Genomic DNA, 26,726 nt, shown 5'->3' with positions numbered 1-26,726 from the left:
TGATTACATAAAAAAACCTCATAAATTTTGTCCAGTGTCCACTCTGAGAACACAATATTTCCCAAGGCAGGAATAATTTATATTTATATTGTCTTTTTAAAATGTCGATGTTTTATTTAAAACAAAACTTATTTTAGAATAGTTATTTGAAGTGTATTTTATTTCATGCTGCTTTTTCTCTGTTCTACTTCGTAATGTCATGTCTTGCACTGCCAGTCCTGGAATCATGCAGTGATGTTTGAAGCAAATATAGTGGGGAAAATAAAATGTATTTCAAAGTTAACAGTTTATTTTAGGAAAAAAAAACCAACCTGAATTCATATTTTCAGAGCAGTATTTTTCCTACTCACTCTGCCAGGCTTTTCAAAATTATTTGCTTTCACCAAGATGCGTGCAGAAAACAAATTTCAAAAGATCAAACTATGCTGCATAATGCAAACTATGAGCTACAGCTAATGCTCTGAGATTGATTCAATCAGAAAAGCCAAGAGTTAACAGACAGCCTGTGCCAGGCTGCATCCTACATTACATCACATTGACTGTAAATGCAGTGATAGGAACCTAAGCAGTGTAGCTGCATCACAATATGTAGTATCTCAGAACACTATTTTTATTTTTATGGTGAATAAAGTTTACGTTTCATATTTTAAATATGCAAACAGCATGAAACTTCACCAACACTTGATATAACCACAATATAAATCATATAAGTATACATCAAAGTATATAAATCGGCACATACAACTATTGCAATATAAAATGCACAAAATAATGCTTAAAGGAGATTGTTGTGCTTGTGTTCAAGCAAGTGGGGGGTTAAGTATTTTTGATATTCAAAGCATTTACAATGCTTTTTTAAAAACAAGGTTGGTCCAAGGGTATTTAGCAGCGCCATACTTCTTGTAATAAGGGTTGTCATGGATAGCAATTACAAATAAGCCAAATCAATCATAATAAGTAGAGGCTGCTTCTGCATTGACATCAATCCACTTGAGATCAAGTTCTGCAATTATTCCTTTAGACTTTGAAGATTACATCCTTATTCAAACAAAACCAAATCTGATTTAGTTTGCGAAGTTTTAAGTCTTGATTATTTTTCTGACTAGAGACTGAGCTTCATGTCAGTAAGAAATGTGGGTTTATACCAAATACTGAAGAATGTTCATTAATATCTTGATAACTGCAAGTGAAAGGGTAGTTAGAAAGTAATGTTGTTAATGTGATATAGTCCACATGTCCTCCTGACATTCTAGATACACAGTCCAGAAATGTTTACAGCTGTCTTCCAAAACATAAGACTTTGCTTCCAAATATTATGCAGTTCAGTTTTCCACACTTGTAATTTCAGCCATTCCTCACTGTACTGTTTTTCATCAGACTGGTAGGCTGTACAATAGCAAACAGCTACAATAGCCATTTGCTATTGAGAAGAGCAAAGAGAAGTGAAGAGCTTCTCTTTGAGAAGCTTACCAATGCCCCTGTTAAGGCAAGAGCTTATCAATGACCCTGTTAAATAGCAAAATGCATCTAAAGTATTATTTGAAAAGAGCTTCTCTTTTCTTCACTAGCAATGTCCCCATTTCCCCTGCCCCTTGAATGTTTTTGACAGAAGGTTGATTAAAAGTTCCTTTTGGACCAGGCTCACAGTTTGAAATACATTTTTATAACTTCTTCTGAACTTCACCAGCAAGAGTGAGTCTAGCTTGCTGGCTACCACAGAGTGATTAACTTTACTACTACTAGTAATGGCTGGAAAGCATATAAATCCAGTAAATCAAAAATTGGTGACCATAATTTCCATGCTTGAAAATCCATTACCTTGTGCCTTTCACTGGATTGTTATTGCATGGTTCCCAACGACCAGATCCAACTACACTTGATTCAATGTAGTACCCAACCAGCTCCTTGGCATCTGGTGGCTCAGCCCAAGTGACAACAACTGAGGTATCTGTATTCCTAATTGACATAATACGTCCAGGAGCTTTGGGAACATCTGTGAGAGAGAAACACAGAAAAATTAGTAACCAGCCAGTCAAAATCTACAAATAAAATCAGGATGACATTCTATTCTTGACATTCGTTCTATAGAATGAATATTCTTGGCAGAATATTAATTCTATATTCTTATATTAGCATGACTAATACAGATTTAACCCTCAAAAAACTCCTCTGATTTAAATTAAGTAATCTGACAGGTTGAGTAACAACAGGACAGGATCAATAGTTTCAAGACTTTGGTGGTGAGGTTCCTTACTTCTCTATTGCCTGTAATTCAGAGCATTTCTGTCAAATTAGATTTAGTCTATTCCCTTGTGCTGAACATCTACACCAGAAATGTGATTTTGAGTTTTCTAAATGGGAAAATGTGTAAGGTACACATTGAAGATTTGTGCAGCCCACAGAATAAGTCAGAAACCAATGCCCCTGTTAAATAGCAAAATGCATCTAAAGTGTTTTTTGAAAAGAGCTGTTTGACTTTTCTTAATGAATGTAGCTCACATGCATCAAACTGTTCTGAAAACTCAGCCAGTATGAAGTAAACAGAGACAATCTGGGAATTGGATTGAAATCTGCACTGCTGTTTGGAAACAAATTGCTAATGTAGATGTAGCTACTTATGCTTTACTGTGGTAAACATCTTGGCTTCTCTTCTAGTGGAAATAGTCTCTGCATTCATGTATTAAATTAGTATTAAATTTTTCACTTTTGTTTAATTTGGCAAACAAGGAAGGTTATACTCTGCTGATGTCTGGGATTATTTTCAATGAAGACTCTAAGTAAAACAAAACATTTTTGTACCTCCTTGAGTTTTCATTTTCTTTCACTATTTGCAGCCTTTGCAGATCTTGGCATCGTTATTCACAGCTTAATACCCTTAGTTTGCATCTGTCATTTGACTACATGTTAAAGGTTCAACAACCCAAACCAAAATTATTTTAGCTAAAGGGAATAAATCACTGACTACATTTCATACTTGAATTATTTACTGGGCAGCTATCTGTCTTCAGACAAAACAATTACATCATAAACTGAAAAGAAAATTTAATACATATGACCACACACTTACCAAGTTTGTCATCCACAACAGTGGCTTCAGTTGCTTCTGAAGGTTCACCAATTCCAGCTGAATTGCAACAGCGAACTCGGAAGCAGTAGGATTTGCCTTCAGCCAAATCAAAAACTGCAAAACGAGGGGACTTCACAGGGATCTCAGTGTTCACCCTTTGCCAGTCCTCTGTGCCAGCAACGCACTGCAGTCAAACCCAGAAGCCATGTTTGGAACAGAAGTCCCTAAAAGCTGAGTGTCTAGCTCAAAAAGACTTTCTACCTGGACCACCAAATGCATGTCTGCTATGGAGAAGTCATGTTCCCTTTTTGGGCCTTTCCACAGAATGAGCATCTTTCAAAGCTTATGAATCTGCCAGATGTCCACCTACTCCAGAAAACGTACATAAAAGCTTACTGGGTTTTATATATCAAAGCTAAACTCCTCTTCACTGCCAGTAAGTGATGTTATTATTAACTACATCCAGTTCTGGACCACTTTTAAAATAAGTTCTGCAGACATTCAACATCATCCAAAGAACAGAAGTCTAATATTACCACATTGCTTCTAGATGCTCTTGCATCACACCTAATGATCACTTATACCGTTAATATTAGTGAATAATTTTTGCCTGATTTACATTAAGGGGAATTTCAAGTAATGGCTCTGGTTTCTGAGGGATTTCAAATTCTCAGCAGAACATTATCTGACTATGTGACATTATTACTCAGTACTCAGCATGCAAGAGGTTATTAAAAAGCTTTCTTACATGGAAACTCAAAATTCATATATTCATGCTCTCTAAGTCTGTTGCTAAATGAAACTCACTTATTTAGACCAGATTTTGTGAGAGAGATGAAAAACACATAATGGGAAAGATATTTATGTCTCCCTTCATGACACCTCTAGAATGATAAGGAAAAGCATGGATAAAAAAGTTTGTGAACCATGAGATACGAGTAAAAAGGGTGATGGCATGAAGAATCTTCTAGGCTAGCAGCCATGCAAAAATGACTCAGAAAAGCAGGACACTGAAATTAAAACTGATTCTGTTCTGGAAAATAAATTTAGTCATCTTTTTTGAATTGGTGAAGCAAATGGAAAGGTGATGTAGAGGATAAATATGAAAAGGCAGCTGGAGGAGGAAGTGCTGATGCCAGGAATATCTTGCAGAATTCCTCTGCCCAAACAATCTGTCCCACCAGACAAGGTTTCCTTTACACACATTTTTTTAATCTATTTTTTTAAAACAATAAATATTATATATATATATATAAAAATATGTGACTTCTCTCTGTGCTTTTTCATTACAGAAGGAGTTTGCCAGCCTGTCTACTCCAGGGTAGGTCAATGACACAATTCATAAAAGTATATTAGAGTGTGTGAGACATTCTGCATCTACTTTCCTATTTCCCATCTTTCTTTTATTCCTAGTTTATCTTAATCTACAGTAACAGTTATCTTGATGAAGATAACTTTCCTGACCCTAGTTTGAAAATCTCAGGTGGGAAGTTAACTGAAAGTCCAGAAGAGATGACAGAACAAACATGTAAAAGTTTATCATATCATGATTCTGATTTTGTCCAGTTTTACCTTTTCCACAAAGTACATGATACCCTCGTGGCCACGCTGTCCAGGAGGTTTCCAGCTAAGTACAACATAATTCTTGGTGGCTTCAATAACTTGGAGGTCTGTAGGTGGACCAGGAACAACACCCTCTGAAGAGCAAGGGAGAAAAATACAAGAGGGAATTGAGATTTAAATCCTTCACATTTGTGTCAGAATTAGTGCCTTAACTAAAATTTAGGAGTACTAATATATCTTGGAACCTGATTTATTAATTTTTTTTTTTAACATAGAGTTAAGAGTCTTCTAAATATTGGTTTTAAATGAAGTCTTTTAATTCTAAGTATGTTTATTCTTTAAGTCCTGAATAATGAAACCTCACCTCTACAACCAAATTGTGTTATTCAAGGTCAATTGACTCTCAGAACTAACTTTGGGTGCATGCCCAAGTCAACTGAACTCACTGGGAGTTTTCCTAATTACTCAGCCAGCTTCACATTAGACTTCTGTAGGCAAAAGGGCTATGTTTACCTGCAGGTTCTTCCTCAGTGACAATAATCTGTCCAGTCCAGGGAGCAGAAGGGTGACCTGAAACAAATGTTAGAAGCATCACGGAAATGAGAGATTTAGGAAGTTTTGAAATAATGAGGAAAATTACTCTTTTGTGGTTCAACACTAACATTTATGAGATTTCATGCAAGCTCTATTTTTTGTTACTGCTGTGGACGTTGCTCATGTAGCAAGCTAGCTACCCAACCTTGAATATTGAGAGCAGCTCACCAATCAATATAGCTAGAAAATTTAATCCACTGAAACATCTGTTCCTTACTAAAATGTCACTGATGTCACCTAGGTGACAAACAGAGGTATTTGGCTCACTCAGCTCATTGTTTTCAGAGAATTAACTTAATTTTCCGTACTCTATTCATTTGGATTAACAGCTCACTCATTAAAGGAACAGCCAAAATCCCGCAGGCTGCTCTTTGTCTCTTTTTAACCGCTTTCTCTCACATTATCAGCTTTCAAATCATGGGTTACAGTCACAAACAGAAACTCAGCCTGACTCAGCATATCCACTAGATATGATTTGGGTTGCATTCTCAGTGCCTCTGTGTTATCATATTATTGCAGTTACACATTCAGCTATCAATCAGGTCAATGCACTTTCAGAGATAATTTTTGCAAATGCTGTTCTCCACCTCCATGTGCTTCGCCCTACATTGGCTGATCCATTTTGGAGATGCAAGCAGAGAGGGAGCTGGTGGGGATTAAAAAGGATCATGAGGGATGAAAGGAGGACATGTAATGGGAATAGGCCACCAAGAGCAGACTTTATCACCTGAGACAGCTTCCATGCTCCCCCTTGAGAAGAAGCCTCCCCCAGACTTCAGGTTTCACATATCTGTCTGAGCACAATGCTTCCTGGCAGTGCCAAACCTACTTCCTCTGGCCTTTTGTTTTTATTTTGAATTTGATCATCTGACTGCAGTCTGTAGCTTGCAGCATTATGATACATTAAGACATACAAGCTGGGACCATGGGAGCTCTATAGCTTTGCATACAATACCCCTTCACATCGACAATTTTAAACAGTAAAACTTCAGAAATGAGTAGAAATAACTGGATTTTAGGTATATGATTTAGTCTATGGGTAGAGAGGTGGATTTGGAAACAAAATGTCTGGGACATTACGAGGCAATGGCAGAAATATCCTTCACATACAAAATTTAACACACAGAGCTTCGGGTCTGCTGGGCTACCCTGGTATTTTGCTGATGCTATGGCAAAAGTTTGATATTTACATGAGCACAGAATCAACTACCCTTGGCTGTGGCTCACAGAGAGTCTATTCACAGGATTTGTTCAGCTATTTTGTTGGCTGAACAGAAGTGAGTGTGTTTAGGCAATTTGCTCTCCTGTGTCTTTTCTCCCCTTCCTGCAAGTTCAGAGCATGGCACTGTAGCCAGCCAAAGCCATTTCAGTAGGTAGAGCACTTTGTAGTACTGAGATGATTTCTTCTTGGCAAAGCCGCCTCCAACAAGGGTTTTGTTTTTGTATTGCTCCCTCTAGTGGGATTTCGAAAGCTTATGAATAGATTGTCATACTGTTCGGTTGGGCTTTTTTCTAATGAGTTGTGACCTCTTGAACGTTTCAGGCAACCTGCAAAAAGCACATCTTACTTCTAAGCCTGGCTCTGTCAGAAGGATCCAGAGCAGCCACGGGCTCTGATACCCGGGATGGTAGGCTGACCCCAGCTTTGTTCACAGCTCGGACTCGGAAGATGTAGGAACGGCCTTCAATCAGACCAGTAACAGGAAAACGAGCAAACTTCACAGGACTCTCGTTGCACTGGGTCCAGTGGGTGGTACCAACCTCACACCTGAAAAATACCAATAGCAAGAGCAGTGCTGGGAAGGGAGAAACACAAACTTGGGGCACCCACCCCCCTTTACAGCTTCACCATCTGTTCATGTTCATTGGCTGGTCCATACCAGCTTCCTCACAGCATTACACGCTGATGACATCAAAGCAGATGCACCAAGGGGTCAGGGATGAAGAACCATCTGGGCATGCACTAAATCCCTTGAGGGCTCAGGAAATACATGTATCTTTTGAAGTTGCCAGAAGGTGACTAGTTCATGTATCATACACAGTGCTCCACTGTAAATCCCATAAAATGATGGGCTTCTTGGGGCATGGAGACCTCCCTTGTCAGTTCTGTGACCAGCCCAGCACACAGACGGTTGTGAACGGGGTTAAAGTAAGGCACTCAGCTGGACCCTGTTTCAAAGACAACTGGGGCTGGCAAGGGAGCCTGCAGTGCTGTGGCTGCAGCCACTGCAATGACAAGACCTGGTGGGGTGATACTTGTCCCACTGCTGCAAAGCCTCACACCTGGCAGGAGTCTGGTTTGCGGCAGAAGGAAGAGATAACAAGCAGCAGGGAAGTACCACAGTGACTTCTGTTCAGGGAGCCAGCGGCAGATTGTGGAGATGGCTTCCCGTTATCCAGCAACACGGTCAACAGGAACATGAAATAGCAGCTCGGGAAAGACTTTTTATTGCTGATGAAATATCTGCCAAAGTGAATTATTACAGTCCCTACCCAGATATCTTGGCACATACAAGCATCCCTTTTGTGGGAATTGTTACTGACTTGCTCCAGACAGTTTTAGGTTCTGGTTTCTGCTTGGGGCAAAGGATGCCCAAGCTTCACCTCTAGCATTAGCACAGACTGGTCCTGCCTCCTTGAGCAACATGCTCACTCTACAAGCAGTTAGGGTCTACCCTGGCTGAATATTTGGGTGCCTAAATACTTTCAGTGGGATCAAATACTGGAGAGCAGTAACACAACTTTTAATTTAGAAGCAAATGTAGAATAAAGGAGGTAAACATAAAAGAAAATGAAAATAACAAATGACAGACTATTTTATCTCATGCTTTTCAATGCGCTTTTAGGTTTTTGAGTTAGAATGAACAGCAATGCAAATTCTCCAGTCTGGCATGCTCACTGACCTGTCAATGAAATATCCAAGGATGGGGTTTCCTCCATCAACAGCTGGCTGCTTCCAGGAGACAATGACATAATCTTTGTTGGCATCTAAGCACCGCACATCCAGTGGTGCACCAGGGGCTCCAGGGATTTCAGCATCAGCATCTATGAGGATGGAGACATATGTTTCCAAACTGAACCACAGTTCTTTAAAAATTATTAATCTTTAAGGACTGAAATCTGTTCCTAATGAGCCAAAAAAAGAAGTTCCATTACTGGTTTCAAAAAGTAGTGGATTTTATATTGGCAATGTTTCTCTAGGTTTTGGTTTTCTCTTTGCCACATTTACAAATGCTTAGTAAGTTACAACATACTGTAAATGTAATTCACCTCATTTTAAATAAAATTAATAACATGCATTCTGGTTAGATAGCTGCCAGCGACACAGCTGAACTAAAAACTTGGCAGACTATATATTTACCTGCTCTTCTACTTACAGGAAGAAACTGTTATATTGCTTGGTGTTATCAATCAGGCCATAGCTCAATTAAAAGTATTCACACATTGGATATAAAACACTGAATAAAATGTCTCCAGACATAGTCCTTCCTTGTTTGTTTTTGGTTAGTTAAGAGCTTCAATGGTATCAAAGCCTTTTGAAGTTCAATTATATTACACATACAAATATATCACTGTGGAATATAACCTTCATAAGGATAAGGATTATGTTCCTTTCAAGTGTTTATCACAAAAACGGGACTGCTGGTGTCCAAGGGCCTTGACTCTAGCATCAGCTTCCGGACATATCTAAAGCTTTTAAAACCAGAGCACAGCTCTGGTCACTGGGGAATCTTACTGTTTACACAGTTGATTTGTGAGATGGGGTCATTTTCATGTAGAGAAAAATAACCTTTGCAGAAAGACTGTATGAGAGAATTCCAAAGAAGAGAGGTTGTTTCTCTGCAAAATAACATCAATTTGTACAATTACATGCACTTTTCAAACCTTGTTGTGAGCTACTTCAAAAGAAAACCTGACATAGACATGAAAGATGTACATACCTGAAGAAAACAATATTTTGCTAGTAAATACTATTCATGCACCACATCTAGTTCCCAGACTTCTTAAAAACATTTGATGTTTCAAGGCATTACAGGATTTTGTATTTCAAAATACAATAATCCCTATTTTTCATGTTTCTGTGTTTCAGAAAAAAAAAAAAAAGCCTTACAAGAGAATCTAACTTGCTTCATTAAGTAAAACAGTAGTCTTCAGAAAAAAAAAAAACCAAACATATTTGACACTATCTTCTCTTATAGGCAGATTAACATCACATGGAGTTTTTGAAGCTGCACCAAGGTTACCGAGTTCAGGTTCTAATTACAGCTAACTTGCTGTGGATTTTTTTATTTATTTTATTTTAATGATAACGTACAAAAAAAAGCAATCCAATTAACAAAATAAGAACCTTAATAACAACAACATGTGTTCAGTGATCTCCATAGGAAAGCTTTTACTGCCCATATATTCCACTTAACAGAATGTGAAACACCACAGTTTTGTTTCCAAGACAGAGTAGGAAATAGCTGGGACAACCAGCATTTCAGGTCAGCCTCTGAGGGGCTAGGATTTCATCCCTGATGGCTTGCTGACAAATGCTGTCATGTAGCCACGGCAGAAGAGGCACACACACTCCTCAAGCCTGTCTAAAGACCTAACGTTATGTGGCAGATTAGTGCATCGCTTACTTCCATCAATTCACAGGGTTTTCAATGTGTGACACAGACAACCGCTTGTGCTTAAATACCACAACTAGCCATTTATAGCAAATTTGTTTACAATTTAAGAGGAGCAGTGAGGAATATACTAGCCAGCTGAGACTGTGGGGACCATTTAAGTAGGAATGTAGAATTAATCTAATTAGAACTTGGCAAGCACACTGCTTGGCTAGTAAAATACTCTGGTGAAAGTGGAAGTGGATTTGCAGTCAGGTCATATCTGCATTGCTAGAAGATGTAACAGGAACAAGGGTGATCATTTATCTATATGGCAGCACAATTTAAAACAAAGCAAGAAAGACAAATCCTATTTCTTGTCACAGATGCTCACTTCAGTACTTTCTTCAGGTGATGAAAACACCTGCTTCAGCCATATTTTCTGAGCAGGCCATTATCTCACACAGCTCTGCTGGACTCAGCAGCACAATACTGTTCTGGGCATGATCTCAGAGCCAAGAATTTTGAGACCCATTTGAATTAACATTACACACTTCAGCTGCTTTTAGCAGCTGAGACAGATACAGAACCAGCATGCAACCTGATAGCCATGGCTCCCTCTAAAGAAATATTTCTCTAACAGAAATTCAAAGAAGTTTTTTGTTTACAAGCAAAGAGTTTTTCATGTTTACATGAAAAAGCAGTTTTTCATATTTACAAGCAAACAACACTCTGAGAAATTACTTTTTAATTCCACACTTTGCTGCTTTTCGTTAGAGAATCACAGAATGGTTAAGATTGGCAGATAACTCCAGGGATCGTTAGTTCAAACCTTGGATCAAAGCAGGGCCAGCTAGAGCTTGTGTCCCAGGACTCTGTAGAATCATGTTTTGCATATCTCTAAGGATGGAGACTCCACAGCCTGGCTGGGTAACATGTTTCAGCATTCAACCACCCTTTGAGCAAAAAATATGTTTTCTTATGGTTAAATGGGATTTCCTGTATTTTAATTTGAGCCCATTGCCTCTTGTCCTGGCACTGAAAAGAGCTTCTTTACTCTCCTCCATCAGGTATTTATACACACGGATAAACTCACCCTAAGCTTTCTCCGAACAGCCCCACATCTCTCAGCTCTTCCTCATATGAGAGATGCTCCAAGCCCTTAATCACCTTCACAGCCCTTCACTGGACTCACTCCAGTGAGTCCATGTTTCTCTTGTACTTGGGAGCCTAAGACTGGATCCAGAAGCCCATATGAGTCTCACCAGTGCTGAGTAGAGGGGAAGGACCACCTCCTCAACCTGCTGGCAATGCTCTTCCTAATGCAGTCCAGGATACTGCTGTCCTTTGCAACAAGGGCACATGTTCACCTTGGTGTCCACCAGGACCCTCAGGTCTTTTCTGAAAAGCGTCTCTCCAGCCAGTCAGCCCCCAGCCTATCATGGTGCATAAAGTTATTCTTCTCCAGGTGCAGAACTGTGTTTCCCTTCCACCATATTTTTCCCCACGTTGTGCATTAGAGAGAACCCCTCAAATGGTGCATAAAATCTTTATCAAAACAGTGCAGTTTAGTTAGCAGTCAGATGGTTACAGAAATACATTTTTAAGTTATGATGTAGATTTTTCCTTTTCATGAAAAATCCTTTTTTTTTCCCCAGAAATAACAATTAGAAGTTATATTGCTAGGAGCTATTAATGGAAAGTAATAGTTCTCTTTTTATTAGGGAAAAAAGCACCTCAAATGTCTGATACTGATTTTGCCAGCATGTTTTCTTCATTTCTGTAGTGAATTCTCTTCACAAGACGGTACTTACCTCTAACAAAGACATAAGCACTGTACTCTTCATAGTAGTCTCCCATCACCACTCGTAGAGTGTAAAGACCTTCATCTTCCTTGTTTGCATGATTCAGTGTTAAAGCAGCTCGCTCCCCGCTCCAGTGCATCTGGACCCATTTGGATGGTGTAATCAGAACACCTAGAAATTAGGGAATTTAATGATGAGAACTAGCTGGATCTACTGAGGAATACATTTGGAATACAGGGAATATATTGGAATAGACTGGAAATGCACAGAGACCATTCTTATTATGCAACTTCCTGTCCTCAAATATAAAGTACAGCTAATTCTGTGCTCATGCCAATTTTGTCTTCAAAGTGTAACTTCAGAAAGCAACAGCTTTTTTATCAGCTGTTGCACAACGCATTTGTGCAACTACTTAAGAAATGTTTTGGCATATAAATAATTAGTAAAAGCTATATGGGCTATGCATATGGGACACACAGATGTTGCAGTTGATCGAAGTGCTTCTAATTAAAAAAAAAAAATTAAGACAGAAAAAATCCCTAGAAGACATTTTCAGGGTGCTTCATCGGTTGCACTTCAAAATGCTAAATTTTGAAGTACTTTGCATTGAAAAATAGAAAATATTACTGTTTGGAAAATCTGAGACAGTGATGACCAAATCATAACATTCACTTATGCTGAAGTGAGTAAAGGTTTATATGAAAGAAGTTTATATTTCTTCTTGTCAAACATTCTCACCGTTTCTGTACCATTGAATTTCTGGTTTGAAGCGCTTGATATCAGGATTGATGACAACTGTGCAGCCCAGACTTATCGTCTCGCCTTCTCTCCCAAAGGATACATCAAACTTGTCGACAAAGCTGATTTCGAACCTGGAAGCATAGCCATGAGGGGTAACGCCAACTGTATAATGAAAAAAAAAATCCATCTGTTTACTTTTTCCTTCCTTTTGTGACAAGAGTAGGAAGCAAAAGTACCCAATGATTATGAATACAAGCTCAGCTAAAGTTTAGGGTAAAAATAGTAAAAATTAAGTCATTATCTTCACAGGTAATTGCCGTGTTAAATAATCTAAACCCTTACTACCGAAGAGAATCAACTATTTCTTTATTCATGCAACCCTAGTTTTCACAGGTAGTTCATCTTATAAGGGAGAGGCTCCTTTAGAATTTCATTTCAGAGTGTCCACAATTTCGGATGCAGTATTCTATCATTTTCTCATAAGGTTTGATTAATAATTTAAAAATACTTCTATTTATGATTAATGATTTAGGGTTTTAATATAAAATGAGCTCTTTTCTCCCAGACATTCAGGTAGCTTGTTTCTGTACTTGCTCCTGAATTTATGTTTCCTGATGGTGTGTGACCCAAGTTGTACAGTATTCCAGACAGAAAATATGAAGTGCATTGTACTTGTACTGCACATACATGGCACAGGGGCCTCCATGTTTCTTTTGAAACAGCTCAGCTGATAAAACCTAGGGAAACATTTTCCTTTTCCACAACTGCCCTAAAGAGGTAGCTCTCAGTGTTCCTGTGACCAATGGGTATATGCAGATCATTATCTCCCTTTCCCATAAACATTTTCCCCTACAGGTGAGGCTAGCACCATCTGAAATTGTAGAATTCAGCACTTTTGTAAATCAGACCTGCTTCTGTTTTAAATAATATTCTAGTTAGTCATTTGACATGATGTTGCAACCGTAAATGGATGTGTCAAACAAACGTATATTGCAACTTACGTCCCAGGGGCATGGAAAAAGTTCCAGAATGCAAAAGACTTGCATCAATTTCTCCTTTGTACCCTAGACAGAAAATGAACAACTCCAGTCACTGTTACCATGAGGTAAAGGCTCTCTGAGCCCCAGACCCAAAAGTGGTAATGTACATCTTGACAAAAAAAAAAAACAAAACCCAAAGGAAATATTTTGTAACCTACTCTTTACCACGAGGGAAGCAAAAGCTGAAATTTCTCCTTTAACATTCATAGCAGAGGCCCGATACTGAGCAATGTCGTCAAAATCACATCTAAAAAGATAGAAATCATTAGGCAGAGCACCAGCTTACTCCTTGGTATAGCCTCTCCTATGTTTTAGATTAAAGAAACCCTCAGAAATCTGGGTAAAATCTATAAAGAAGTAAAAGCTTGGGAGACAGACACACTGGACACTGGATTGATTGTAGCTACTAATGGCTGCATTCTTTAAATGTTAAGAAAGCAGTGCTTGAAATAAATATCTCTCTTCAGATATCACTTACAGATTTGAAATTCAGACTACAGCAGAAATAGGAAAAAATGTCCTATAATATTTACCTAAATTATCTCTCAATTATCTCTAGTTTACTGTATTCTATGGAGAGATGCCTAAGGTGGAAGTTGTAGAAATGGCAAATATCAACATATTTTCAATGGGCACCTACCCATATCTAAATTGCCAAACCTAGATTGTTGCTGATTGTCAAATTAAGTGATTAGGTTTCATGTTTTCTAGATTTTTAATGAAAAGTGACTGAAAGGAAAATCCCATTTGGAGGATGAGTACTGTTAAAAATCTCTCTTGTATGTAAGTGAGGACATCTCAGTTCTGTTCCTCATTTCCATATGAATCAGGAACTTCGCCATATTTCAGAAACAGTTATGTATTTTTACTCTGAACTAGATTTTTCTCACGTTTAAGTGTACTCATGCAGCAGACAAATGGAAAAATTAATCACAATGCCCTACATGTTTCTGACTCAGCCATAATCAGAATAATAGTATAGATAAATTCACTTAGGTAAATTCCATATCCCCTACTGAGGAAAACCAGACCTGCTTTAACTTTTAGTAGACAACATTCACCTCAGATGTACAAACTTGATTATCTCTTACATCCCAAGAGATTCGTTCGCATTTTGCACGTCTTAATCTATGACAACATTTCAGATTGAGCTCTCTGTTAAATTATTTAGTATTCCCTTACGTGCTAATCTCCAGTGAGTGCAGCCCATATCGGCTTTCAATGATATACTTGCCAGGATGAGCCTGTACATTGATGGGCACGTTGTTTTTGTACCTATGGAAAAGCAAAAAAAACCAGTATGTCACAAACGGAAGTGTGTAATTTTGTGCTTTAAAAAGTCAAGTGCTTGATGTTTGAAATAAAACATCAGCTTCTTCATATTTTCCTAGGTAAACTGCAGTCTAATTTCCTGGGAAGACATTACATGTCTTTAGAAGCTTAATCTCTCTCACTTTTTCTTTAACCCTTTTGACAGGAGAAAATAGTATTGAATGGGATGAGAATCAGTTTATACTATCATGAGCTTCACGCTGCTATTTGTAAAGAAATGGAGGAGTCACATGAGCAACATCTCTAGAGTTTTGACAGTTTTAAACAATTAAAATTCTGCAGCATCCTTCCCTACTAGGTATCGTACACATTTTGTTTAGTTTCCATATTTGACCTACTTTTAAAACCTGCATATTCACAAAAATGTCAAGTAGAAGGTTTTAGGTTTTTTTCTTTTTTGCTTGCATGGCTAAGTTGACAGAAGGCCCAGCAGGGTTGGAATGATAAAGAAAAATCATCTTGCTGGTAAAGTGCATTGCAGTGAGGGATCTGGCAAAAGTTATGCTGCCAAAAGCTTCTCTGCCTTTACAAGTATATGCTGCATGTGTTTTCTGGTACAGGTATATCTTCAGGTAGGGAAAGTTTATGGTAAGTAATTTGAAAGAATGAACCAGTACTGATCCAGTAGCAAGCTGGTACTGCTAATTTCAGAATTTATATAAACAGCTTGAGACTCACAGAGGGAGAGTTCATGTAAATTCTTCCCAACCAACTGTTGCCTAAAAAGTCACTCATTTTGGACAATACGTGGTGTAAATGTTCAAGTGAATCCAGTCTTAAGTATTACTAATGCGGAACAAAATGGCAATAGGGGTCTAATAATGTTACACACTAAACTGTACTCAGTACATTTAGGATTGATTTGAGATCTATGAAGAAAGAACGTTTCCTAAGAAAGGGTCCTCTAACGCAGCTTTCCCTGTTCTCCATAAGGTACATATATAAGGGAAGTAGAAATGTAGATGATGAAAGATAAAAGTATCTTCATTTCTTAATCTCATACAGCTTAAATAAACCTTTCTCTTCACAAGTTGTAACAGATACCCAGCCAAAGAAAGAGCTTTTCTGCTTCATTTCTGATTTTAAATTTTTAATCTCTCATGATTTTCAGTCAGGAAAGGGAACTGATCTGGTGCCAGCAGCTTGACCATTTCACCAAACAAGTCAATAATAAGCAATTTTATTTTTACCAAGAATACTATTAGTTTTATATATTTCAAGATGAAACTATATCTGCGGTAAATCTGAAAATTACCTTTCAGCACTTTCAGTATTGTGGAATAAGGAATATTTCCCTGGCTACAAATATTTGGACACAGCAATACACTGGGGTTTTTCCAAGTGAGTGAGGATCATAAACCCAATGCTTTTCAGCCTGATCTTCCTCTCAGCAAGATGTCTATGAAAAGGGACTCAATGCAGGGCAATACTCTCTATTCTGGACTTCAAACAGCTGCAGAGGTGCTTCACCTTATTATGGATCTCCTACTGCGTTATCATGACTGACAGCAAAGAATAATACATGGGTCCCGTAAGAGTAATCCATTCACCATTCTTCTTTTGGGGAGCACACGCCTCATTTGTGCCATGGTGTTCCCTAGACTGATCTGCCTGGGAACATCTTAATATTCCATGTAATGTGTCTAATAGTATAGAAAACAGAATAATGTTCTTAACATTTTCAGGGAATGTGAAAACCTGTGACACGGGACTTGATTCCATAATATCTTTAACTTTTCTCCAAAGGGCTGGTCAACCCTTGAATCCTGCTGTCAGCAAAGGCATTTAGTAGCATGTGGTGCTATGCAGAAACAAGGTTTAACTCACTCATGCCAGCAGTGAGAAGACTTTCACTTCTTTTGTCTTCATTATCAGGTTAGTAAGAAATAATTGGTTCAATTTTCACTTATTCATATTCATCTATTGAAAGAATAGGGCTCATGTGTTTGCAGGACCACTTGTTATTTCTGGAAACACAAATTCCAGAACAGCCAAGTCATTAGTTAATGTTAGACTGCAGCCTCCCACTGTCATTATGCACTTATAGTTTATGCTTTCTGCTACTGGTTTCAAATGTCTTGGGTTTTCCATATGCTTTTTCCAAGGGAGTCAGAACAGCTGCATTGGACAGCAAGATTTTCTTTAAAGAGTTCATGAGGCTTTATAATTTTTCAGGCACAGCATAAAAAGGTCTTCATTGCTTATACAAAGAATGACTGTTTGGAATACACTAATGACATTTCAGTATAAATGCTGAAGAAACCTGACAGATCCGGGTCAGCACTGTTCTGTATCTCAGAGCAAACACACCTGCTGAAATGGCTGTGAACTCTTTTTCCATTAGTAGCCTGTGGCAAACTGAAATCCCTTTGGAATTCAGATGTATGGCAGAATGATGCATTAATTTCTACCATCCACATTTAGCACTTAGATGAAAGGCTGGTTCACAGTGAGAGCAAAGGCGAACAGCTGAAGGCTTGGTTTATCCGTGTCAGGTTTGTGGGATAAGGTGAATCTCAACCGAAGTGAAAATGGCCCAGCTCTCGTGTTCTTGGTTAGGATTCAGGTTACAGAGCTGGATTACACCCAAGAACATAGCTGACCATTCCTTAAGTCCAGCTGAGACCAGACCCAGAGGGTTTGTCTGGAATCCTGTCTAGGAGGAATGTCAAAACCGGACACTTGCAATGCTTACATGATGGGGAAAATGTGTGTGCAAAGCCTGGCTATTGGTTGTCACAGTCTAAGGAGAGAGATCAAGTAACTTCATAGGCATCAGCTCTGGCCTATTAATGTGCTTCTTAGTAGCACTTTTTATCAAGCCCGAGATTAGAACTAAATAAATACAAAGTCCTTTAATCAATTCAAGTAGTAAATTGCAGAATATGAGTATCACTTGACATCATGATATTGTAGATGTTTTCTCTTGTCTCCACAAATAGACTCTCCATAGGACTTACTCCTAATTAATGCTTAATGATGAACGCAGGCTTATTCTTTGTCCATTTTATAAACACAAACATACATTTTATATACACATTCTAAAAGAATCTCCTAAATTAAATAATAAGCATCAAATCTCATTTTATGTTTGAAAAAAAAAGTTATTACCTATTATCTTAATTACTGGTTGGTATCTGTATAACATGAAGCAGACAAGAAAGATCAGCTCAATAGACAGACAGTGAAGCTTCAAGTCACTATTAATTAACTTTAATTCAATTCCAGTCAGGGTAAACATTAATGCAAGAGTCAAATTAGACCTTCAGCTATGACTAAGAGTATATCTTGGAGTTCTGACAGTAATGATTTTGTCCGAAGACCATTTAAGTGAATAGAAAGCTTCCAACAGACTCCAAAGCTTTCGGTGGTCTTGGATCTATCTGCAGTCTTTGACTTCAAATAATTATGATGTGTCTGCTATGAGCATCCTGCACCATGAGATCTCAGTTTCATGGAGATTCAGTACAGTATCTGCTCAGCAGCCAAACAGCTCGTTCATAACCAAAGCATGCTTTAATGCTTCAGGGACATTAATGCCATTCATAGACTAAAAAGTATTTGGAAACATTATTTTGTGGATAATGCTGATGAAAAATCACACTATGCTGCTTTTCCTTCATCAGCAGACAGAAATAATATATTGGATGTCTCTATGAAAAAAATAATCTATGTATTCCTATCATCGTTATGCAACAGAGGCCTCTGTACCTGTTTTTTTTTAATTGGACTTGTATCTTTCCAGACAAAAGACCACATTCACTGAGACAACTTCAGATACTGGTTATGTGGTGACTTTCAGTGCTACAGACAGATACAAACTTACCATGTAACACGGGGTTCTGGCCAGCCAGCGACAGAACAATGAAATTTAACATTTTGATTTTCCCAGATAGTGTGGGAACGAGGCTCGATAACGAACTCAGGAGCATGTAAAAGACTGTCTTGATTCAACTTTTTGTGGAATGCCTGAGTCTCTTCTAGCTGGAAAAGAAACATTTGATTATAAAGTCCGGCAGTTATAAGTCCAAATTATTAATATGAATGTATTAAAAAAGTTTTAATCGTCCAGAAGTTCTACTTCCAAAATAGGTAATTTGATTTACTGGGTTTTTTCCCCTTAAACTACCCTAAGTAAAATAATTTACCATGTTTAATTATTTTTTGTAATACAGAGTGAAAAGTAAAACAAGGTCTGAAACTCAGACGTCTTCTGCAATGCATGGCTGCGTATGACTAGATCACATCTGTCAGAACTGCTCTCAAACCTTTCCTGCTTATGAGTACTTTCCTCCTCCTGGGGGTAACCATTTCAACTGCTTGGCTACCCACACAGCTGGAAAAAAAATTGAATATGTTATAAATCTTGTTTTCTCCAAACTAAACTCTTTATCTTCTGCCCTGACTTTCACATTTATGGAGAATTACAGATCCCTAAATTACATTTATTAGAAGAAGACAGCTTTCATAATCATCTCAGTCTTTTATAAACTGCAATTCCAATTTTCCCTGCAATTGTTGCTTCTTAGTTCTGGAAAGGTTCTGCTTGTCCTCAACATTCATAAAATGCTGACCACTCACTATCAGAGGCCTAACAGTCTCCAACACGATTAAGTAATTGCCGCTTATGTTTTCATGGCAATACTTTTGGTAACACACTCCAGAATGCTGTTTGTATTTATATAACGACTAACTTTACATTGGCTGACATTAAATCTGTGACCTCTTACAAGTCCCAGATCCTCAGGTACTTCTACTTAGCCAGGCATTCCTTGTTTACTTGTTCTTTTTCCTTCTGTGTGTAGTAATTTCCACTGGTTGTTATCATATGTCACCTTCACTGTTTCTGAGCTCTTGAGATGATTTTGAATCTTCACCTTGTCCTTTAAAGTGTTTGCACCCTTTTAAACCTCATGTCATGAGGATATTTTGTAAGCATATTGCCAATTCTTCTGCTCAAAATATTAATACATTTGCTAAATTAAATATATTTGTGCTTGATATATTCTGCCAGTCTGGTCATAACGTATTTGTAAGTACACACTGAGTATAATTTTTTAAGAAGTTGCACAATAATATCAAAGTTACCCACAATTAGAGCTTCAGTTCCAGATGTCTTTGGCAATTCCCTCCTTAATTTACACCCTGTGATTAAGACTCTGGGATAAGCACTATGTTCCTAGTAACAAGCCTAGTAACAAACGCAAGTTCCTGTAACAAGCTTGTTCCTAGGCCATAAATATCCAGAAATGACCCCATCACCTTCTTATTGGTAAGGCATGTATACTGGCACCTTTCTTCTCTGTCCAGCAACTACCCATTGTCCAGGTGAAAGATGCTGTGCCATTTAACTAGGTGTTGGCATGACCAAAGAGCATTCCCCAGCCTCATTCTCCCTCCCTTTCTCCCAGCACAGCAGAAGTGTTCCTGGTGCCTCCATCAAGCACAGTGCCTCTTTTCTTACCCAGCTGACACCAAGATAACAAGACTTTAGGCCATTAAAAAGATTTCCATTAAACACACTGGTTTTTACTACCATTATTCTGATTGCCCATGGTGTAAATCAGGACCCTGCTGTGCTAGGCACTTCACAAACACCAAACAAAAAAGACCCATGCTGATTACAGCTCAGGTGTTCATTTCTGTTCTTTTTACCTTTTTCTTCAGGGCCACACGTTCCGCAGACTCCCGGATTGCTACTTTCCTTGATTTTTTTTCATGATGCTCCTCTTCAGAAGTTGACTTGGCCACCTTGCTGACACTAACTCCTTCACCTGTGGCAAAAAGATTCCTCTTGGCAACATATGCAGCACTTTCTTTAATTCTTTCTTCTTCTGTGTCTGTGATCCCACTGATACTCACTTCTCTGAAAGAATTTTAAAAAGCAGAATCCCATTGGAAAATGCTGAGAATGTTCCATTTATACTCTCTCAAATCAGTCAACTAAAGTGGACACTTTTTCATAATATGTTTCTGCTATAGCAGTTTCAGATATATTCAAAACAGAACCAGAGGGACAATTCAAAGCCATCCAGAGGGACCTTAACATGCTTGAAAGGTGGGCCAAAACCAACCTCATGAATTTTAACCAAGCTAAGTGCAAGGTCCTACACCTGGGTCGGAGCAATCCCAGGCACAGCTACAGGTTGGGCAGAGAAGAGATTCAGAGCAGCCTTGCAGAGAAGGACTTGGGGGTGGTGGTCGATGAACATGAGCTGGCTTCGGTGTGCATTTGCAGCCCAGAAAGCCAACCGTATCCTGGGCTGCATCAAAAGGAGCGTGACCAGCAGGTCGAAGGAGGTGATCCTGCCCCTCTACTCTGCCCTTGTGAGACCTCACTTGGAGTATTGTGTGCAGTTCTGGTGTCCTCAACATTAAAAGGACATGGAACAAGTCCAGAGGAGGGCCATGAGGATGATCAGGGGACTGGAGCACCTCTCGTATGAAGATAGGCTGAGAAAGTCGGGACTGTTCAGCCTGGAGAAGAGAAGGCTGCCTGGAGACCTCAGAGCAGCCTTCAAGTATCTGAAGGGGGGCTATAGGGATGCTGGGGAGGGACTCTTCATTAGGGACTGTAGTGATAGGACAAGGGGTAATGGGTTTAAATTTCAGCAGGAGAAGTTCAGGTTAAATATAAGGAAGAAGTTCTTTATTGTGAGGGTGGTGAGGCACTGGAACAGGTTTCTCAAAGAAGTGGTAAATGCTCCATCCCTGGCAGTGTTCAAGGCCAGGCTGAACAGAGCCTTGGGCAACATGGTTTAGTGAGTGGCAGGGGGATTGGAACTAGATGATTTTAAGGTCCTTTCCAACACTAACCAATCTATGGTTCTATGGCAGGATACTGCAGAACGACTGAGTAGTTCACTGTTTAAAGTCATGTCCGTTTTTGGTGGCTATCTGTGTAACCACGCCACACACATTTTCAGTTTAACTATTATCCTGCTGCTGTTTTATATCTCCATCAGTCTAAAGATTAGTGTAAGATGTACCCACAAATCTTAAGCTATTGACTTACAGCAGTAGTATTCATGACAACATGACATAAGGGGCAGCAGGTAATTGTAGCTGTATAACAATGTCCTCATCTCCGATTTATACAAAAGAACACATTACTGTATATCACAAAAAGTTCTCTTTATTCATAGAAAATTCAATCCTGTTTGTAGGGTGGCTGTTCTTCCAAATGTTTTTGAGAAGATTTCTTGAAGCATCCTCCTCAGGCTTCTTACAGAGATGAGATGAAAAAAACAGTTACTCTCAATGGATCCAATCTTGTTTCCATACATACATGTGGAAGTACCATTGCAGCTGTATTATTTTGGCACTGCCAGAACATAAAAGCTGCTATAGTATTCCATATGCCAATGACAGTTTCTTGACTTAAGGAGCAGGATTAATATCTTTCTGCTAAGTTTAGTTACTTTAGGGTAACATTAGATGGCACACAGAAAAGAGGTTCTATTTTACTTCTTGTTAAGTGCCATCTTGCAAGTACTGTAGAGACAGCAGTCTCCGTTTATTTCCAGAATGTGCTCAAACACAGCCTCGCTATTTTATCATAAAATGCTTACTACTGCTGCAAAGTGAAAAGATTAGGATGAATGCTTTTTTTCTGTTTTCTTTAAGATTGCTAATATTATGTATCTGATAGCACATGTTGACACTCAAGAAAATTTGGATTCAAGCCCATAATTTACTGCCCAGCCCGCTATCTTTGGGCTAAAATTCAGTTCAGTGAGATGCAAGACATCCAAGCAGTAGAATGTGCTGTAAACTTAATTATGTGTAAAAATTGCTCAGAAGACTGAAAAACTTATTTAACAGCACAGAGCTTTGAACTCCCTCATGTGTTCAAATTTTGCCTTGAACTTTCTGTGTTTCTGGCTTCTTTAACAAGATGATCATTAAAAGCATCAGTGGGATGACTGAATCCCTTCACTTATGTGAAACAGCTCTCCCCACAAATGTCTGAAGCTGCAGATATATGGCAGAGATTCTAAAGATTTTTTTCAAAACCCACTTTAATTAATATGAATGTAGCTATCTACATTCAGTTTAAATGAGTCAGTGGAATTTTCTTTGAAAGGCAAGCTGATATTATTTCCTCCTTAATCACAGTAGTTTAAATCTCAGAAGCTTCACAGGATAGACCCACTCCTCAAGGCATAAAGCATCTTCTGGGGGCTCATGAATATCCTCAGACTAATATAGGACTCAATACAGTCATCTACAGTAGTGGTCCCCAGATGCTTTTCATCAACAGTATTAAATATTTGGATTTGCTAACCATTTCTCCCTGCTCCCAGATCAAAGAGAAACATGTTCCCTGAAAAGATGAATGCATCAGAAAAAGTACACAGTACCAGTTAAGAAATGATTCTGCAGTCAGGTCTCAGGGGTTTCAGTAGAAAATCTTTTTCAAAGAGGAACAATAGTATCAAATCCCATATGGCACCCACCAAACATTATTTAAAGGGTATCTCCCATCTGTGGTCCTTTGGCATAGGCTTGTTAGTGGCTGCAAATAGTTCCATGAGACACATCCAGTATCTTTAGCACCCATGGCATTAAATCAAGCTCTGGGTGTTTTGTTATATAGAATGCTGTCTGTCTGTCCAAATTTTATCTTGCTAGAATTAGGCTAGGTATTCAAGAAGAATAGTTGTGAATGGAATAATCTGAGCAAGGAGCCTTTCTATAGCAGAACCTGATGGCTCTGAAATAGAACCAAATAACGGAAACAGTGACATGGTGCTGAAGGTCATCCAGCAGCACAGGCAACGGTTCCAATGAATCCATGGAGACCTGACCTTTACAAATAACTATTCCTTGTAAAAGCTATCTGCCCATAGGAAACAACACATCAGTTTCACAGAGGAATCTGGGAATGACATATAACATGCACATGGTTCAATGGGCTTCAGCTATTATCTTTCAAACAAAAATAAGCATCTGACAGGAACGTGGCATGCAACTTCTGCAGTCTTGGCATGCAGTCATGAACGTGATGCCAGCAGAAAAAAAGCCTAAAACAGACACACGAACCATTTCCTGCCATGTTTAGTTGCACACGCTAACAGTCATCATCTCTTTTTATACTTTTTACTAATAAAGAAGAAAAATAAAAATTAGTGTGCTACAAAAGCACACACAATTTCCTGAGTTACCGTGTGCAAAAAGTAAGATTGATACCAAAAACAGTAAGAAGAAGCACAAAATCATAGAATCATAGAATCATAGAATAGTTAGGGTTGGAAAGGACCTTAAGATCATCAAGTTCCAACCCCCCTGCCATGGGCAGGGACGCCTCACACTAAACCATGTCACCCAAGGCCCTGTCCAGCCTGGCCTTGAACGCTGCCACGGATGGAGCATTCACAACTTCCCTGGGCAACCCATTCCAGTGCCTCACCACCTTCACAGTAAAGAACCTCCTCCTTATATCAAATCAAAACTTCCGCTGTTTAAGTTTTAACCTGTTACCCTGTGTCCTGTCACTACAGTCCCTAAAGTAACAGTCCCTATAGTAACAATGATGCAAGAATCTGACAGGGTCTTTTAATGCAGGAAGCCAAAATAATTGCACAGACACAAATAAATGACGCTACACGCTATCCCTAGCCATTAGTCATGACTTTCAGCTATCGACCAACACTATAAATTTTACTTTTGTAGACTCAAGACACAATAAGAAGGGATGAGATTTGTGCCTGAGGAAGACACACAGATGCAAAGGTAGTGAGAAGCCTTGAAAATATGTCATTGTAAGTTTTGTCTGAGACATATTTATGTACTTCTATCACAGAAGATATAGCTGAAACTCCAAAGCAATGGTTTAAAAAGGCAACAGTGTGTGCTTCTAAATGTGGTTTGTATCAAAGAGCAATGAATCTGACACAGGAATACAAGGGGTGAGAAAAAAATTGCTCCAGATAGTGAAGGGAAATAATAACAAAACAGCAAAAGTATCACAAACACTCAAAAAGCCAGAGCAGTAATGTCTCCCACTGACAAGGAGGAACCCATTTTCGCACATTAGCACAAGTTTGGACGCAATGAAGAAGTGATACTGGGTGTTGATTAAGCACTAGCCAGAAAAACACTGGCTCCCAGAAACAGCTTGGAAGTGTTCCATGAAAATGCTGTGTGGCAGAAGAAAGACAAGTTGAAAGAAACGTTCTGTTCAACTGCAAGTGAGCCAGAAATTTTTCTCCTGACCTTCAATCAGGAACCAGGTTTCCACCCCACAACCTGGTATATATAAATCTGAACAAGTGACTATGTTTGAGCTGCCAGAGACTCCTAATAAGATCAGTATGCCATACCCCAAAAAGGGCAGGGGAGGCTCCTTGCTCATGTTGGGTCTGGCTTCCACACAAAGTTCGCATTCAGCTTCATTGAGGACACTGCTGAAGTAAGATCTATTACATCAATAGTAATCATGCAATAAATACCAACATGTGAGATCAGTATGAATCATTACAATGGATTTGAGAAAGTATTTGGCTTCATTCCAGATTTTTCCTGTGCCAGGACAAAACATTAACACAGCATTTCATTATTTCTATATTTAATGCTTGGTAAGAGGCACTGAATTACAGAACTGCCTCAAAACCAAAAGAATAAACTAAATAATGTGTACAACATTTTTGCCTGGTTTCCAGTAAGCAGGGTTATAATTATATATTAATTTCATAGAAAGCACCCTGGCATTGTGTACAAAACAAAGTCCAGACACCTAGGTTCATTTGTCCTGACTCTGGATGATCATTGTCTCATTTTCTGCCAATCAGCTGACTTCTCTTTGTCTTGTTATCACTCGTGTGAAGTGCAATCACCTTGAGATCCATGGGTGTGAGAAAAGATTAATAGACGTTCTTTTATAATTTGTTAAAAAAATGTCAGAAAGACAGTACCAAACAAAAGGAAAATGAACATACCGTCCGGTGAATATGGGCACTGAGTAGTCTATGGCTTTGTTCTCTTTGCCCTCAGACATGAAATTTTGTTTTGCTCTCTTTGCTTTGGGACTCATCTTATAGGATTGATCTTCAATCATTAAATTGGAATTTTTCAGTCTGAAATAAAAATAATATTGTTAAATTAAGAAAAAAAAAGCTGTTAAGAAACACTTAAAAATAAGATTAAAGTACTAAAAATCACTGCTCTCTAGATAAGCAAGAAAATACAATTTGCATAGCCCTATCTTCAGAGTTATTAAACAATTAAATAAATGCACTTTTGACAAATTCATCATTACTAATGTAATACTGATGCCCTGTGATATTAAATCTACATAGAGAGAATAAACACTATACCTGATAGCAATGCACATTTAATAGCTTCTTGGTTTGGGACTTGGAGAGTTGGCATACCCAGTTTTGGTAGATGCTGAAGTCGGTGAGGCCACTGAGTAATTCTAAAGATTGTACCTGAACTCATAATCTCTACTTTTCCAAAATTTACAGTCCTGAAGTTATCTAGTCCTCAAACAAAATGTTGGTGTGCAAATGTAATCAAAGTAATATTGCACATAAATATCTCTACAGAAATTGCTGGGCAGCGTATTGCTCATTAACTAGCATTGCCATTCCCACTGCTCTCCCATACCACCCCAATCCATTGAAAATGTAGAGCTAAGTGAAGAAACACCATTTCACATAGCACAGATAAATGGAGAATGAGTGCAGAGAAAGAAGAGCAAGGCTTCCCTTCCCCACCAGCTGAGGAGGGATTCTGAACAGTGTGAAGCATATTTGAGGCAGCGATTTTGGGTTCATTTTTAACATGGTTACAAACTGTGTTAGCAAAGCTCCAAATAACTCTGTCCTCCTTTCCTAATGCAGCACATCTCTAACTCACAGACCCATGAAATAGCCTAATTAGCTGTCAGCCTTATATTAACTTCCAAAGTGTCTATTCATCTGTCTCAACATCACCAAGGGAAATCATACGTGAGTCTGCTTCTGGTCTGAGGGTCTGTCTACAC

The 26,726-nt window shown here is 38.6% G+C and overlaps 1 protein-coding gene across 2 annotated transcripts in view; it reads right to left on the bottom strand.

Annotated features, from left to right (window-relative positions):
* MYOM1 (myomesin 1) overlaps positions 1-26,726 on the bottom strand; it is a 75,357-nt gene that overhangs the window by 35,443 nt on the left and 13,188 nt on the right. For both annotated transcript variants that reach the window (XM_057397562.1, XM_057397563.1), the window contains exons 3-16: positions 25,678-25,815; positions 20,393-20,603; positions 18,564-18,721; positions 14,588-14,680; positions 13,564-13,652; positions 13,367-13,429; positions 12,363-12,527; positions 11,634-11,795; positions 8,128-8,269; positions 6,793-6,992; positions 5,144-5,200; positions 4,640-4,764; positions 3,068-3,251; positions 1,819-1,993 (exon numbers count right to left, since the gene is read on the bottom strand). In XM_057397562.1, the coding sequence (XP_057253545.1) occupies positions 1,819-1,993; positions 3,068-3,251; positions 4,640-4,764; positions 5,144-5,200; positions 6,793-6,992; positions 8,128-8,269; positions 11,634-11,795; positions 12,363-12,527; positions 13,367-13,429; positions 13,564-13,652; positions 14,588-14,680; positions 18,564-18,721; positions 20,393-20,603; positions 25,678-25,815 (1,962 nt within the window). The remainder of the gene's footprint in view (positions 1-1,818; positions 1,994-3,067; positions 3,252-4,639; positions 4,765-5,143; positions 5,201-6,792; positions 6,993-8,127; positions 8,270-11,633; positions 11,796-12,362; positions 12,528-13,366; positions 13,430-13,563; positions 13,653-14,587; positions 14,681-18,563; positions 18,722-20,392; positions 20,604-25,677; positions 25,816-26,726) is intronic.

This window comes from Pezoporus wallicus, unplaced genomic scaffold, assembly GCF_028554395.1.
Source record: "Pezoporus wallicus isolate ANWC-B61680 ecotype Strahan unplaced genomic scaffold, APGP_CSIRO_Pwel_v1 contig_227, whole genome shotgun sequence".
NCBI lineage: Eukaryota > Metazoa > Chordata > Aves > Psittaciformes > Psittacidae > Pezoporus > Pezoporus wallicus.
The sequence above is the reverse complement of the archived record's forward strand: the minus strand, read 5'-3'. Positions and strand labels throughout refer to the sequence as shown.